Source organism: Apostichopus japonicus, chromosome 15 (genome assembly GCF_037975245.1).
Source record: "Apostichopus japonicus isolate 1M-3 chromosome 15, ASM3797524v1, whole genome shotgun sequence".
Classification (NCBI taxonomy): Eukaryota; Metazoa; Echinodermata; class Holothuroidea; order Aspidochirotida; family Stichopodidae; genus Apostichopus; species Apostichopus japonicus.
This window is the reverse complement of record NC_092575.1, coordinates 5,345,243-5,359,951: the sequence shown is the minus strand read 5'-3', so window position 1 is coordinate 5,359,951 and position 14,709 is coordinate 5,345,243. Positions and strand designations below refer to the sequence as shown.

The following is a 14,709-nucleotide window of genomic DNA, read 5'->3' as shown; positions in this document are numbered from 1 at the left end:
TCCAAATAAATCAATTGAACTTAAGTTCAAGCACAATCAAGCCATGTTAGTATTAACTTGCGCTCCTAACATTGTACTCTTATACAATTTCAGATTGTGTGGACAATGCTTACTGTGCACGCTATGTTGTACTTGTAGAAATTAATCCAGTTCTTTCATTCAGCCATTGCCAGGAACTGCAGATCATGATATAGGTTAAAGCACAATTAATCTTAGGGTTTTATCTCAACAATAGCCACTGCAACTGTTGCTAAAGTGCGTGTTTGGATTGTGTAGAATATGGAACCTGTATATTTTCCTAAATATTATAGATTTTCTAGTGCAGTCAAATATGGCAAAGTAACTCCACATTTCTTACTGTACCTTCTTCATTGTACACAGGTTTTGGAAATTGTGGACAATATAACCTATTCATTCTATATTGCAGATTAATATCAATTATTAAATATTATAATATAATAAAGCATGTGATTCTATTTCCATTCACCAGCTGTATCAAGGCAATGTAGTTAATGGCTTTGTTTGCTTTTTCAACAGGCAATGGAAAGGGCTCTTGAAGTGTTCCAACCATTCCTTTTCCTAAAGATGGACGTTAATATCACTGGTAGGTTAAGTGAGGGCAATGACTTGAAGTTAATTGTGCAATAAACAGATTAGAAGATTGATGACTGCTTCAGTTTCGATTGATGTTGTGTAAGTTACCCGATCTGAAAACAGCCTTAAACTTCAACATTAATATCTCCTTTTCCAGTCTCTGGGGACAATCGTTTTGTAAGTGAATCAATTGAACTTAGGTTCAAGCACACTCAAGCCTGTTTGTAATCACTTGTACACCTAACATTGTACTCTTGTACAGTTTCAGATTGTGTGGACAATGCTTAATGTGTGCTTTACCTTGTAACTGGTCTAATCGAAATAAGCATGAACGAAACGATTTAAACACTGTGACTCCTCCTTCAGTCTTTGCAGACAATATTTGTCAAAATGAATGAATTGAAGTAAAGTTCAAGCACAATCAATATAACCTATTCATTCTATATTGCAGATTAATATCAATTATTAAATATTATAATATATTAAAGCAGGTGATTCTATTTTCCATTAACCAACCAGCTGTAGCAAGGCAATGTAGTTAATAACTTTATATATGCTTTTTTAACAGGCAATGGAAAGGGCTCTTGAAGTGTTCCAACCATTCCTTTTCCTAAAGATGGATGTTAATATCACTGGTAGGTTAACTGAGGGCAATGAGTTGAAGTTAATTGTGTAATAAACAGATTAGAAGATTAATGACTGCTTCAGTTACGATTGACGTTGTATAAGTTACCCGATCTGAAAACAGCCTTAACCTTAAACATTGATATCTCCTTTTCCAGTCTCTGAAGATAGTTTTGTAATCGAATCAATTGAACTTAGGTTCAAGCACACTCAAGCCTGTTTGTAGTCACTTGTACTCACTAACATTGTACTCTTGTACAGTTTCAGATTGTGTGGACAATGCTTAATGTGTATTTTACCTAATTACTGGACTAATCAAAATAGGCATGAATGAAACAATTTAAATACTGTGACTCCTCTTTCAGTCTTTGCAGACAATATTCGTCCAAATAAATCAATTGAACTTAAGTTCAAGCACATTCAAGCCATGTTAGTATTAACTTGCGCTCCTAACATTGTACTCTTATACAATTTCAGATTGTGTGGACAATGCTTACTGTGCACTCTATTTTGTACTGTTATAAATTAATCCAGTTCTTACATTCAGCTAATGCCAGGAACTGCAGATCATGGTATAGGTTAAAGCACAATTAATCTTAGGTTTTTGTCTCAACAATACCCACTGCAACTGTTGCTAAAGTGCACACTTGTTTGGATTGTGTAGAATATAGAACCTGTACATTTTCCTAAGTATTATAGATTTTCTAGTGCAGTCAAATCTGGCATAGTAACTCCACATTTCTTACTGTACCTTCTTCATTGTACACAGGTTGTGATATTGTGGACAATATAACCTATTCATTCTATATTGCAGATGAATATCAATTATTAAATATTAGAATACAATAAAGAATGTGATTCTATTTTCCATTAACCAACTGTATCAAAGCAATGTAGTTAATGACTTTATATACTTTTCAACAGGCAATGGAAAGGGCTGTTGAAGTGTTCCAACCATTTCTTTTCCTAAACATGGACATTTGCCTAATGTGTATTTTACCTTGTAACTGGCCTAATCAAAATAGGCATAAACAATAAATAGAAATACTGTGACTCCTCTTTCAGTCTTTGCAGACAATATTTGTCCAAATGAACCAATTGAAGTAGAGTTCAAGCACAATCAAACCATGTTAGTATTTACTTGAGCTCCTAACATTGTTCTCTTGTACAGTTTCAGATTGGGTGGATAATGCTAACTGTGCACTCTATTTTGTACTTTTAGAAATTAATCCAGTTGTTACATTCAGCTATTGCCAATAACTGCAGATCATGATATAGCTTAAGCACAATTAATCTAAGAGTTTTGTCTCAACAATACCCACTGCAACTGTTGCTAAAGTGCACCCATGTTTGGATTGCGTAGAATATAGAACCTGTACATTTTCATAAATATTACAGATTTTCTAGTGCAGTCAAATTTGGCATAGTAAGTCCATGTTTCTTACTGTACCTTCTGCATTGTACACAGGTTTGGATATTGTGGACAATATAACCTATTCATGCTATATTGCAGATTAATATCAATTATTAAATATTATAATATATTAAAGCAAGTGATTCTATTTTCCATTAACCAGCTGTATCAAGGCAATGTAGTTAATGACTTTATATATGCTTTTTCAACAGGCAATGGAAAGGGCTCTTGAAGTGTTCCAACCATTCCTTTTCCTGAAGATGGATGTTAATATCACTGGTAGGTTAACTGAGGGCAATGACTTGAAGTTAATTGTGTAATAAACAGATTAGATTAATGACTGCTTTAGTTACGATTGTCTTTGTGTAAGTTACCCGATCTGAAACAGCCTTAACCGTAAACATTGATATCTCCTTTTCCAGTCTCTGAAGATAGTTTTGTAATCGAATCAATTGAACTTAGGTTCAAGCACACTCAAGCCTGTTTGTAGTCACTTGTACTCACTAACATTGTACTCTTGTACAGTTTCAGATTGTGTGGACAATGCTTAATGTGTATTTTACCTAATTACTGGACTAATCAAAATAGGCATGAATGAAACAATTTAAATACTGTGACTCCTCTTTCAGTCTTTGCAGACAATATTCGTCCAAATAAATCAATTGAACTTAAGTTCAAGCACAATCAAGCCATGTTAGTATTAACTTGCGCTCCTAACATTGTACTCTTATACAATTTCAGATTGTGTGGACAATGCTTACTGTGCACGCTATGTTGTACTTGTAGAAATTAATCCAGTTCTTTCATTCAGCTATTGCCAGGAACTGCAGATCATGATATAGGTTAAAGCACAATTAATCTTAGGGTTTTATCTCAACAATAGCCACTGCAACTGTTGCTAAAGTGCACACTTGTTAGGATTGTGTAGAATATGGAACCTGTATATTTTCCTAAATATTATAGATTTTCTAGTGCAGTCAAATCTGGCATAGTAACTCCAAATTTCTTACTGTACCTTCTTCATTGTACACAGGTTTGGATATTGTGGACAATATTACCTATTCATTCTATATTGCAGATGAATATCAATGATTTAATATTATAATATAATAAAGCATGTGATTCTGTTTTCCATTAACCAGCTGTATAAAGGCAATGTAGTTAATGATTTTATATATGCTTTTTCAACAGGCAATGGAAAGGGCTCTGGAAGTGTTCCAACCATTCCTTTGCCTAAAGATGGACGTGAATATTACTGGTAGGTTCACAGACGGCAGTGACTTGAAGTTAATTGTGCAATAAACAGATTAGAAGATTAATGATTGCTTCAGTTACGATTGTCATTGTCTAAGTTACCCGATCTGAAACAGCCTTAACCTTAAACATTAATATCTCCTTTTCCAGTCTCTGGGGACAATCGTTTTGTAAGTGAATCAATTTTACTTAGGTTCAAGCACACTCAAGCCATGTTTGCAGTCACTTGTACTCCTAACATTGTACTCTTGTACAGTTTCAGATTGTGTGGATGATGCTTAATGTGTATTTTACCTTGTAGCTGGCCTAATTAAAATAGGCATGAACCAAAAAATTTAAATACTGTGACTCCTCTTTCAGTCTTTGCAGACAATATTTGTCCAAATGAATCAATTGAACTTAAGTCCAAGCACAATCAAACCATGCTAGCATTTACTTGAGCTCCTAACATTGTACTCTTATACAGTCTCAGATTGTGTGGACAATGCTTACTGTGCACTTTATCTTTATTTTAGAAATTAATCCAGTTCTTTCATTCAGCTATTGCCAGGAACTGCAGATCATGATATAGGTTAAAGCACAATTAATCTTAGGATTTTTTCCCAACAATACCCACTGCAACTGTTGCTAAAGTGCACACATGTTTGGATTGTGTAGAATATAGAACCTGTACATTTTCCTAAATATGATAGATTTTCTAGTGCAGTCAGATATGGCAACTCCACATTTTTTCCTGGACCTCTTCATTGTACACAGGTTTGGATATTGTGGACAATATAACCTATTCATTCTATATTGCAGATGAATATCAATTATTAAATATTATAATATAATAAAGCATGTGATTTTATTTTCCATTAACCAGCTGTGTCAAGGCAATGTAGTTAATGACTTTATATATGCTTTTTCAACAGGCAATGGAAAGGGCTCTTGAAGTTTTCCAACCATTCCTTTTCCTAAAGATGGACCTTAATATCACTGGTAGGTTAACAGAGGGCAATGACTCGAAGTTAATTGTGTAATAAACAGATTAGAAGATTAAAGACTGCTTCAGTTATGATTGTCATTGTGTAAGTTACCTGATCTGAATCAGCCTTAACCTTCAACATTAATATCTCATTTTCCAGTCTCTGGGGCCAATAGTCTTTTAAGTGAATCAATTGAACTTAGGTTCAAGCACAATCAAGCCATGTATGTAGTCACTTGTACTCCTAACATTGTACTCTTGTACAGTTTCAGATTGTGTGGATAATGCTTAATGTGTATTTTACCTTGTAACTGGTCTAATCAAAATAGGCATGAACATAAAAATATAAATACTGTGACTCCTCTTTCAGTCTTTGCAGACAATATTTGTCCAAATGAATCAATTGAACTTAAGTTCAAGCACAATCAAGCCATGTATGTAGTCACTTGTACTCCTAACATTGTACTCTTATACAGTTTCAGATTGTGTGGACAATGCTAACTGTGCACTCTATTTTGCACTTTTAGAAAGTAATCCAGTTCTTACATTCAGCTATTGCCAGGACCTGCAGATCATGATATAGGTTAAGCACAATTTATCTTAGGTTTTTGTCTCAACAATACCCACTGCAACTGTTGCTAAAGTGCACACATGTTTGGATTGTGTAGAATATAGAACCTGTACATTTTCCTAAATATGATAGATTTTCTAGTGCAGTCAGATATGGCAACTCCACATTTTTTCCTGGACCTCTTCATTGTACACAGGTTTGGATATTGTGGACAATATAACCTATTCATTCTATATTGCAGATGAATATCAATTATTAAATATTATAATATAATAAAGCATGTGATTCTATTTTCCATTAACTAGTTGTATCAAGTCAATGTAGTTATTGACTTTATATATGCTTTTTCAACAGGCAATGGAAAAGGCTCTTGAAGTTTTCCAACCATTCCTTTTCCTAAAGATGGACGTTAATATCACTGGTAGGTTAACAGAGGGCAATGACTTTAAGTTAATTGTGTTATAAACATATTAGAACATTAATGACTGCTTCAGTTACGATTGTCGTTTTGTAAGTTACCCGATCTGAATCAGCCTTAACCTTCAACATTAATATCTCATTTTCCAGTCTCTGGGGCCAATAGTCCTGTAAGTGAATCAATTGAACTTAGGTGCAAGCACAATCAAGCCATGTTTGTAGTCACTTGTACTCCTAACATTGTACTCTTGTACAGTTTCAGATTGTGTGGATAATGCTTAATGTGTACTTTACCTTGTAACTGGTCTAATCAAAATAGGCATGAACAAAAAATTTTAAACACTATGACTCCACCTTCAGTCTTTGAAGACAATATTTGTCCAAATGAATAATTGACCTTACGTTCAAGCACAATCAATCCATGTTAGTATTTACTTGAGCTCCTAATATTGTACTCTTATACAATTTCAGATTGTGTGGACAATGCTTACTGTGCACTCTATTTTGTACTTTTAGAAATTAATCCAGTTCTTACATTCAGTTATTACCAGGAACTGCAGAACATGATATAGGTTAAAGCACAATTAATCTTAGGTTTTTGTCTCAAAAATACCCACTGCAACTGTTGCTAAAGTACACACATGTTTGGATTGTGTAGAATATAGAACCTGTACATTTTCCTAAATATTATAGATTTTCTAGTGCTGTCAAATATGGCGTAGTAACTCCACATTTCTTAATGTACCTTCTTCATTGTACACAGGTTTGTATAATGTTGACAATATAACCTATTTATTCTATATTGCAGATTAATATCAATTATTAAATATTATAATATAATAAAGCATGTGATTCTATTTTCCATTAACCAGCTGTATCAAGTCAATGTAGTTATTGACTTTATATATGCTTTTTCAACAGGCAATGGAAAGGGCTCTTGAAGTGTTCCAACCATTCCTTTTCTTAAAGATTGACGTTAATATCACTGGTAGGTTAACTGAGGGCAATGACTCGAAGTTAATTGTGTAATAAACAGATTAGAACCTTAATGACTGCTTCAGTTATGATTTTCATTGTGTAAGTTACCCGATCTGAATCAGCCTTAACCTTCAACATTAATATCTCATTTTCCATTCTCTGGGGCCAATAGTCTTTTAAGTGAATCAATTGAACTTCGGTTCAAGCACAATCAAGCCATGTATGTAGTCACTTGTACTCCTAACATTGTACTCTTGTACAGTTTCAGATTGTGTGGATAATGCTTAATGTGTATTTTACCTTGTAACTGGTCTAATCAAAATAGGCATAAACATAAAAATATAAATACTGTGACTCCTCTTTCAGTCTTTGCAGACAATATTTGTCCAAATGAATCAATTGAACTTAAGTTCAAGCACAATCAAGCCATGTATGTAGTCACTTGTACTCCTAACATTGTACTCTTATACAGTTTCAGATTGTGTGGACAATGCTAACTGTGCACTCTATTTTGCACTTTTAGAAAGTAATCCAGTTCTTACATTCAGCTATTGCCAGGACCTGCAGATCATGATATAGGTTAAGCACAATTAATCTTAGGTTTTTGTCTCAATAATACCCACTGCAACTGTTGCTAAAGTGCACACATGTTTGGATTGTGTAGAATATAGAACCTGTACATTTTCCTAAATATGATAGATTTTCTAGTGCAGTCAGATATGGCAACTCCACATTTTTTCCTGGACCTCTTCATTGTACACAGGTTTGGATATTGTGGACAATATAACCTATTCATTCTATATTGCAGATGAATATCAATTATTAAATATTATAATATAATAAAGCATTGTGATTCTATTTTCCATTAACTAGTTGTATCAAGTCAATGTAGTTATTGACTTTATATATGCTTTTTCAACAGGCAATGGAAAAGGCTCTTGAAGTTTTCCAACCATTCCTTTTCCTAAAGATGGACGTTAATATCACTGGTAGGTTAACAGAGGGCAATGACTTTAAGTTAATTGTGTTATAAACATATTAGAACATTAATGACTGCTTCAGTTACGATTGTCGTTTTGTAAGTTACCCGATCTGAATCAGCCTTAACCTTCAACATTAATATCTCATTTTCCAGTCTCTGGGGCCAATAGTCCTGTAAGTGAATCAATTGAACTTCGGTGCAAGCACAATCAAGCCATGTTTGTAGTCACTTGTACTCCTAACATTGTACTCTTGTACAGTTTCAGATTGTGTGGATAATGCTTAATGTGTACTTTACCTTGTAACTGGTCTAATCAAAATAGGCATGAACAAAAAATTTTAAACACTATGACTCCACCTTCAGTCTCTGAAGACAATATTTGTCCAAATGAATAATTGACCTTACGTTCAAGCACAATCAATCCATGTTGGTATTTACTTGAGCTCCTAATATTGTACTCTTATACAATTTCAGATTGTGTGGACAATGCTTACTGTGCACTCTATTTTGTACTTTTAGAAATTAATCCAGTTCTTACATTCAGTTATTACCAGGAACTGCAGAACATGATATAGGTTAAAGCACAATTAATCTTAGGTTTTTGTCTCAAAAATACCCACTGCAACTGTTGCTAAAGTACACACATGTTTGGATTGTGTAGAATATAGAACCTGTACATTTTCCTAAATATTATAGATTTTCTAGTGCTGTCAAATATGGCGTAGTAACTCCACATTTCTTAATGTACCTTCTTCATTGTACACAGGTTTGTATAATGTTGACAATATAACCTATTTATTCTATATTGCAGATTAATATCAATTATTAAATATTATAATATAATAAAGCATGTGATTCTATTTTCCATTAACCAGCTGTATCAAGTCAATGTAGTTATTGACTTTATATATGCTTTTTCAACAGGCAATGGAAAGGGCTCTTGAAGTGTTCCAACCATTCCTTTTCTTAAAGATTGACGTTAATATCACTGGTAGGTTAACTGAGGGCAATGACTCGAAGTTAATTGTGTAATAAACAGATTAGAACCTTAATGACTGCTTCAGTTATGATTTTCATTGTGTAAGTTACCCGATCTGAATCAGCCTTAACCTTCAACATTAATATCTCATTTTCCATTCTCTGGGGCCAATAGTCTTTTAAGTGAATCAATTGAACTTCGGTTCAAGCACAATCAAGCCATGTATGTTTATCACTTGTACTCCTAACATTGTACTCTTGTACAGTTTCAGATTGTGTGGATAATGCTTAATGTGTATTTTACCTTGTAACTGGTCTAATCAAAATAGGCATGAACATAAAAATATAAATACTGTGACTCCTCTTTCAGTCTTTGCAGACAATATTTGTCCAAATGAATCAATTGAACTTAAGTTCAAGCACAATCAAGCCATGTATGTAGTCACTTGTACTCCTAACATTGTACTCTTATACAGTTTCAGATTGTGTGGACAATGCTAACTGTGCACTCTATTTTGCACTTTTAGAAAGTAATCCAGTTCTTACATTCAGCTATTGCCAGGACCTGCAGATCATGATATAGGTTAAGCACAATTAATCTTAGGTTTTTGTCTCAATAATACCCACTGCAACTGTTGCTAAAGTGCACACATGTTTGGATTGTGTAGAATATAGAACCTGTACATTTTCCTAAATATGATAGATTTTCTAGTGCAGTCAGATATGGCAACTCCACATTTTTTCCTGGACCTCTTCATTGTACACAGGTTTGGATATTGTGGACAATATAACCTATTCATTCTATATTGCAGATGAATATCAATTATTAAATATTATAATATAATAAAGCATGTGATTTTATTTTCCATTAACCAGCTGTGTCAAGGCAATGTAGTTAATGACTTTATATATGCTTTTTCAACAGGCAATGGAAAAGGCTCTTGAAGTTTTCCAACCATTCCTTTTCCTAAAGATGGACGTTAATATCACTGGTAGGTTAACAGAGGGCAATGACTCGAAGTTAATTGTATAATAAACAGATTAGAAGATTAAAGACTGCTTCAGTTATGATTTTCATTGTGTAAGTTACCTGATCTGAATCAGCCTTAACCTTCAACATTAATATCTCATTTTCCAGTCTCTGGGGCCAATAGTCTTGTAAGTGAATCAATTGAACTTAGGTTCAAGCACAATCAAGCCATGTATGTAGTCACTTGTACTCTTGTACAGTTTCAGATTGTGTGGACAATGCTTAATGTGTATTTTACCTTGTAACTGGCCTAAACAAAATAGGCATGAACATAAAAATATAAATACTGTGACTCCTCTTTCAGTCTTTGCAGACAATATTTGTCCAAATGAATCAATTGAACTTAGGTTCAAGCACAATCAAGCCATGTATGTAGTCACTTGTACTCCTAACATTGTACTCTTGTACAGTTTCAGACTGTGTGGACAATGCTTAATGTGTATTTTACCTTGTAACTGGTCTAATCAAAATAGGCATGATCGAAAAAAATTAAATACTGTGACTCCTCTTTCAGTCTTTGCAGACAATATTTGTCCAAATGAATCAATTGAACTTAAGTTCAAGCACAATCAATCCATGTTAGTATTTACTTGAGCTCCTAATATTGTACTCTTATACAATTTCAGATTGTGTGGACAATGCTTACAATAGTCTTGTAAGTGAATCAATTGAACTTAGGTTCAAGCACAATCAAGCCATGTATGTAGTCACTTGTACTCCTAACATTGTACTCTTGTACAGCTTCAGATTGTGTGGATAATGCTTAATGTGTATTTTACCTTGTAACTGACCTAAACAAAATAGGCATGAACATAAAAATATAAATACTGTGACTCCTCTTTCAGTCTTTGCAGACAATATTTGTCCAAATGAATCAATTGAACTTAAGTTCAAGCACAATCAAGCCATATATGTAGTCACTTGTACTCCTAACATTGTACTCTTATACAGTTTCAGATTGTGTGGACAATGCTAACTGTGCACTCTATTTTGCACTTTTAGAAAGTAATCCAGTTCTTACATTCAGCTATTACCAGGAACTACAGAACATGATATAGGTTAAAGCACAATTAATCTTAGGTTTTTGTCTCAAAAATACCCACTGCAACTGTTGCTAAAGTACACACATGTTTGGATTGTGTAGAATATAGAACCTGTACATTTTCCTAAATATGATCGATTTTCTAGTGCAGTCAGATATGGCGTAGTAACTCCACATTTCTTAATGTACCTTCTTCATTGTGCACAGGTTTGGATATTGTGGACAATATAACCTATCCATTCTGTATTGCAGATTAATATCAATCAATTATTAAATATTATAATATAATAAAGAAGGTGATTCTATATTTTGGGGACTGAGGGTTTGAACTTAAGTCACACAAAGGGACGCCCATGGTGGGGTACTCAAAAGTGACTGGTAGTACATGACTGAGGTAGCGGTCAAAAGATGTCTATGTGTGTGTCAGTGTTAGTTTAATCTAGGCTATAATCCAGTGTTCAATATCCATATCTTAACAAGTGTATCAATGGTCCATAAGCTCATACTAGGCAAATTGATATATGTCTAACTCATTTTAGAAGAGATGGCTTTTGGAAGACCAGGATAGGTACAAGAGCTGTAGAAGAATATAAAAATGCATTGCTAGCATTATTTTGAGGTTGCAAGTTCAAAAAGAGAAAGGCTGGTGTCAAGGTACTGAAAAGCACCCACGACTTTACCTCATACCAATATGGGCTAACCAGAATGAAAACATTTCATGTTGATTTGATTAACACGGAACACTCCGAGTATATAATGATCATGAAGCAAGATCAATAATTGCCATGTGAAGTTATTGGTCATACAAACTTGTAACCTAAACAATGCAAGCCCCACATCATGAATTCACAACTTTTCATTGTTACACACATCACTGTGTGTAGGCTACCTACCAATCACAAACTCACATTTGATGAAACTGTGATTTATGATTGTCTAGGTATTACAATTTTGACTATTTTCACATTTGACCCTGTGACCTCATTAATATTCATTATATGAGCACAAAAATCAATATGGGTTATCAACTAATTATGTCTAAGCTCAAATATGTGTTTAATATTGAAAACTAGTCTTTGAATTAAAAATTTCCAAATTTGACTTCATATTTTAGACAAAAACCAAGCACACCTTACATTATTCTTGGTATACGGGAACTGATTTCATGTTGTGGTCCTGGTGTGTGATAATTTGAAGTGGCAACTCAAGTTAATGCCTATGTCTGAGCTTGAATATGTGTTTTGTATTGAAAGCAAGTCTTTGAATTCAAATTTTGCAACTTGGAAATCATATTTCAGACAAAAAACTAGCACACCTAAAATTATTCTTAGTGAACAGTACAGTGTGTTGGGTACTATTTTATGTTGTAGTCCTGGTATATGATAGTTTGAAGTGACAACTCAAGTTAATGTCTATGTCTGAGCTTGCATATATGTGTTTTGTATTGAAAGCAAGTCTTTGAATTAAAATTTTCCAACCTTTACTTTATATTTCACACAAAAAACTAGCAGACCTGACATTATTCTTAGTATATACAGTACAGGTACATACAGTTCATACAGAACATATACAGTACAATATAGTGTGTTGGGTACTGATTTCATGTTGTACAGTACAGTACATACGGTGACATCCCTATGTTCCGACGTCTCTATGTTCCGACGTCTCTTTGTTCCGACGTCTCTTTGTTCCGACGTCTCTTTGTTCCGACAATTTGTTTGGACTTTATAATTTTTTTTGACCAAAATTTTTACGGACCCAATTTTTTGGGGGAGACTCAATCTTTTTGGATGCTCCAAAAAAGAAAGGGCCCAAAGTTTGTTATGACCCAAAAAGTGCTTGTGACCGAAAATTGCTTGTGACCCGAAATTTAATTGTTTGTACTCAAATTTTTTGGGACCAAAATTAGTTTGGTCAAAAAAAAATTTGGTCCGAAAAAAGTTGGTTCAAAAAAAATATGGTCATAAAAAAATTTGGTCTAAAATAATTTTGGACCGATGAAAATTAAGCCCGAAAAATTGTCGGAACATAGAGAAGTCGGAACATAGAGATGTCGGAACAGAGACGTCAGAACATAGAGATGTAACCGTACGTACAGTATACAGTACACTACATACAGTACAGTATGTGTGTTGGGTACCGATTTCATGTTGTAGTCCTGGGTATGTGATAATTTCAAGTGACAACTCAAGTTAATGTCTATGTCTGAGCTTGAATATACATGTGTTTTGTATTGAAAGCAAGTCTTTGAATTCAAATTTCCCAATTTTTACTTCATATTTTACACAAAAAAATAGCAGACCTTACATAAGGCCTATTCTTAGTATATACAGTACAGTACATACAGTACAGTATATACAGTATATAGTATAGTGTGTTGGGTACTGATTTCATTTTGAAGTCATGGTATGTGTTAATTTGAAGTGACAACTCAAGTTAATGTCTATGTCTGGGCTTAAATATACATGTCTTTTGTATTGAAAGCAAGTCTTTGAATTCAAATTTTCACTTCATATTTCACAGAAAAAAACTAGCAGACCTTACATAAGGCCTATTCTTAGTATATACAGTACAGTACATACAGTACAGTATATACAGTATATAGTATAGTGTGTTGGGTACTGATTTCATTTTGAAGTCATGGTATGTGTTAATTTGAAGTGACAACTCAAGTTAATGTCTATGTCTGGGCTTAAATATACATGTGTTTTGTATTGAAAGCAAGTCTTTGAATTCAAATTTTCACTTCATATTTCACAAAAAAAGACTAGCTGACCTTACATTAGGCCTATTCTTAGTATATACAGTACAGTACATACAGTACAGTATATACAGTATATAGTATAGTGTGTTGGGTACTGATTTCATTTTGAAGTCATGGTATGTGTTAATTTGAAGTGACAACTCAAGTTAATGTTTATGTCTGGGCTTAAATATACATGTGTTTTGTATTGAAAGCAAGTCTTTGAATTCAAATTTTCCAATATTTTATTTCATATTTCACACGAAAAAATAGCACACCTTACATAAGGCCTATTCTTAGTATATACAGTACAGTACATACAGTACAGTATATACAGTATATAGTATAGTGTGTTGGGTACTGATTTCATTTTGAAGTCATGGTATGTGTTAATTTGAAGTGACAACTCAAGTTAATGTCTATGTCTGGGCTTAAATATACATGTCTTTTGTATTGAAAGCAAGTCTTTGAATTAAAATTTTCAAATTTTCACTTCATATTTCACACGAAAAAATAGCACACCTTACATAAGGCCTATTCTTAGTATATACAGTACAGTACAGTACATACAGTACAGAGTATATAGTATAGTGTGTTGGGTACTGATTTCATTTTGAAGTCATGGTATGTGATAATTTCAAGTGACAACTCAAGTTAATGTCTTTGTCTGAGCTTAAATATACATGTGTTTTGTATTGAAAGCAAGTCTTTGAATTAAAATTTTCAAATTTTCACTTCATATTTCACAGAAAAAAACTAGCAGACCTTACATAAGGCCTATTCTTAGTATATACAGTACAGTACAGTACATACAGTACAGTATATACAGTATATAGTATAGTGTGTTGGGTACTGATTTCATTTTGAAGTCATGGTATGTGTTAATTTGAAGTGACAACTCAAGTTAATGTCTATGTCTGGGCTTAAATATACATGTGTTTTGTATTGAAAGCAAGTCTTTGAATTAAAATTTTCCAATATTTTATTTCATATTTCACACGAAAAAATAGCACACCTTACATAAGGCCTATTCTTAGTATATACAGTACAGTACATACAGTACAGTATATACAGTATATAGTATAGTGTGTTGGGTACTGATTTCATTTTGAAGT

The 14,709-nt window shown here is 33.5% G+C and overlaps 2 protein-coding genes across 37 annotated transcripts in view; one reads left to right on the top strand and one right to left on the bottom strand.

Annotated features, from left to right (window-relative positions):
- The window catches only part of LOC139981440 (ras-related protein Rab-24-like), a 72,437-nt gene that overhangs the window by 15,585 nt on the left and 42,143 nt on the right, over window positions 1-14,709 (bottom strand). The window lies entirely within an intron of this gene.
- Window positions 1-14,709, top strand: part of LOC139980901 (uncharacterized) — a 38,003-nt gene that overhangs the window by 9,064 nt on the left and 14,230 nt on the right. For 12 of the 35 annotated variants that reach the window (XR_011797725.1, XR_011797724.1, XR_011797719.1 and 9 more), the window contains 7 exons: window positions 3,824-3,890; window positions 4,801-4,867; window positions 5,779-5,845; window positions 6,763-6,829; window positions 7,742-7,808; window positions 8,726-8,792; window positions 9,705-9,771. Coding sequence is in view for 15 of the 35 variants with exons in the window: in XM_071992917.1 (XP_071849018.1) it covers window positions 538-583 (46 nt within the window). In the remaining 20 variants the exon portion in view is untranslated. Of the gene's footprint in view, window positions 1-537; window positions 694-1,162; window positions 1,230-2,142; window positions 2,609-2,844; window positions 2,912-3,823; window positions 3,891-4,800; window positions 4,868-5,778; window positions 6,830-7,741; window positions 7,809-8,725; window positions 8,793-9,704; window positions 9,772-14,709 lie in introns of those variants that run through there. The other 23 variants (XM_071992934.1, XM_071992909.1, XM_071992916.1 and 20 more) reach the window with 20 other exon arrangements.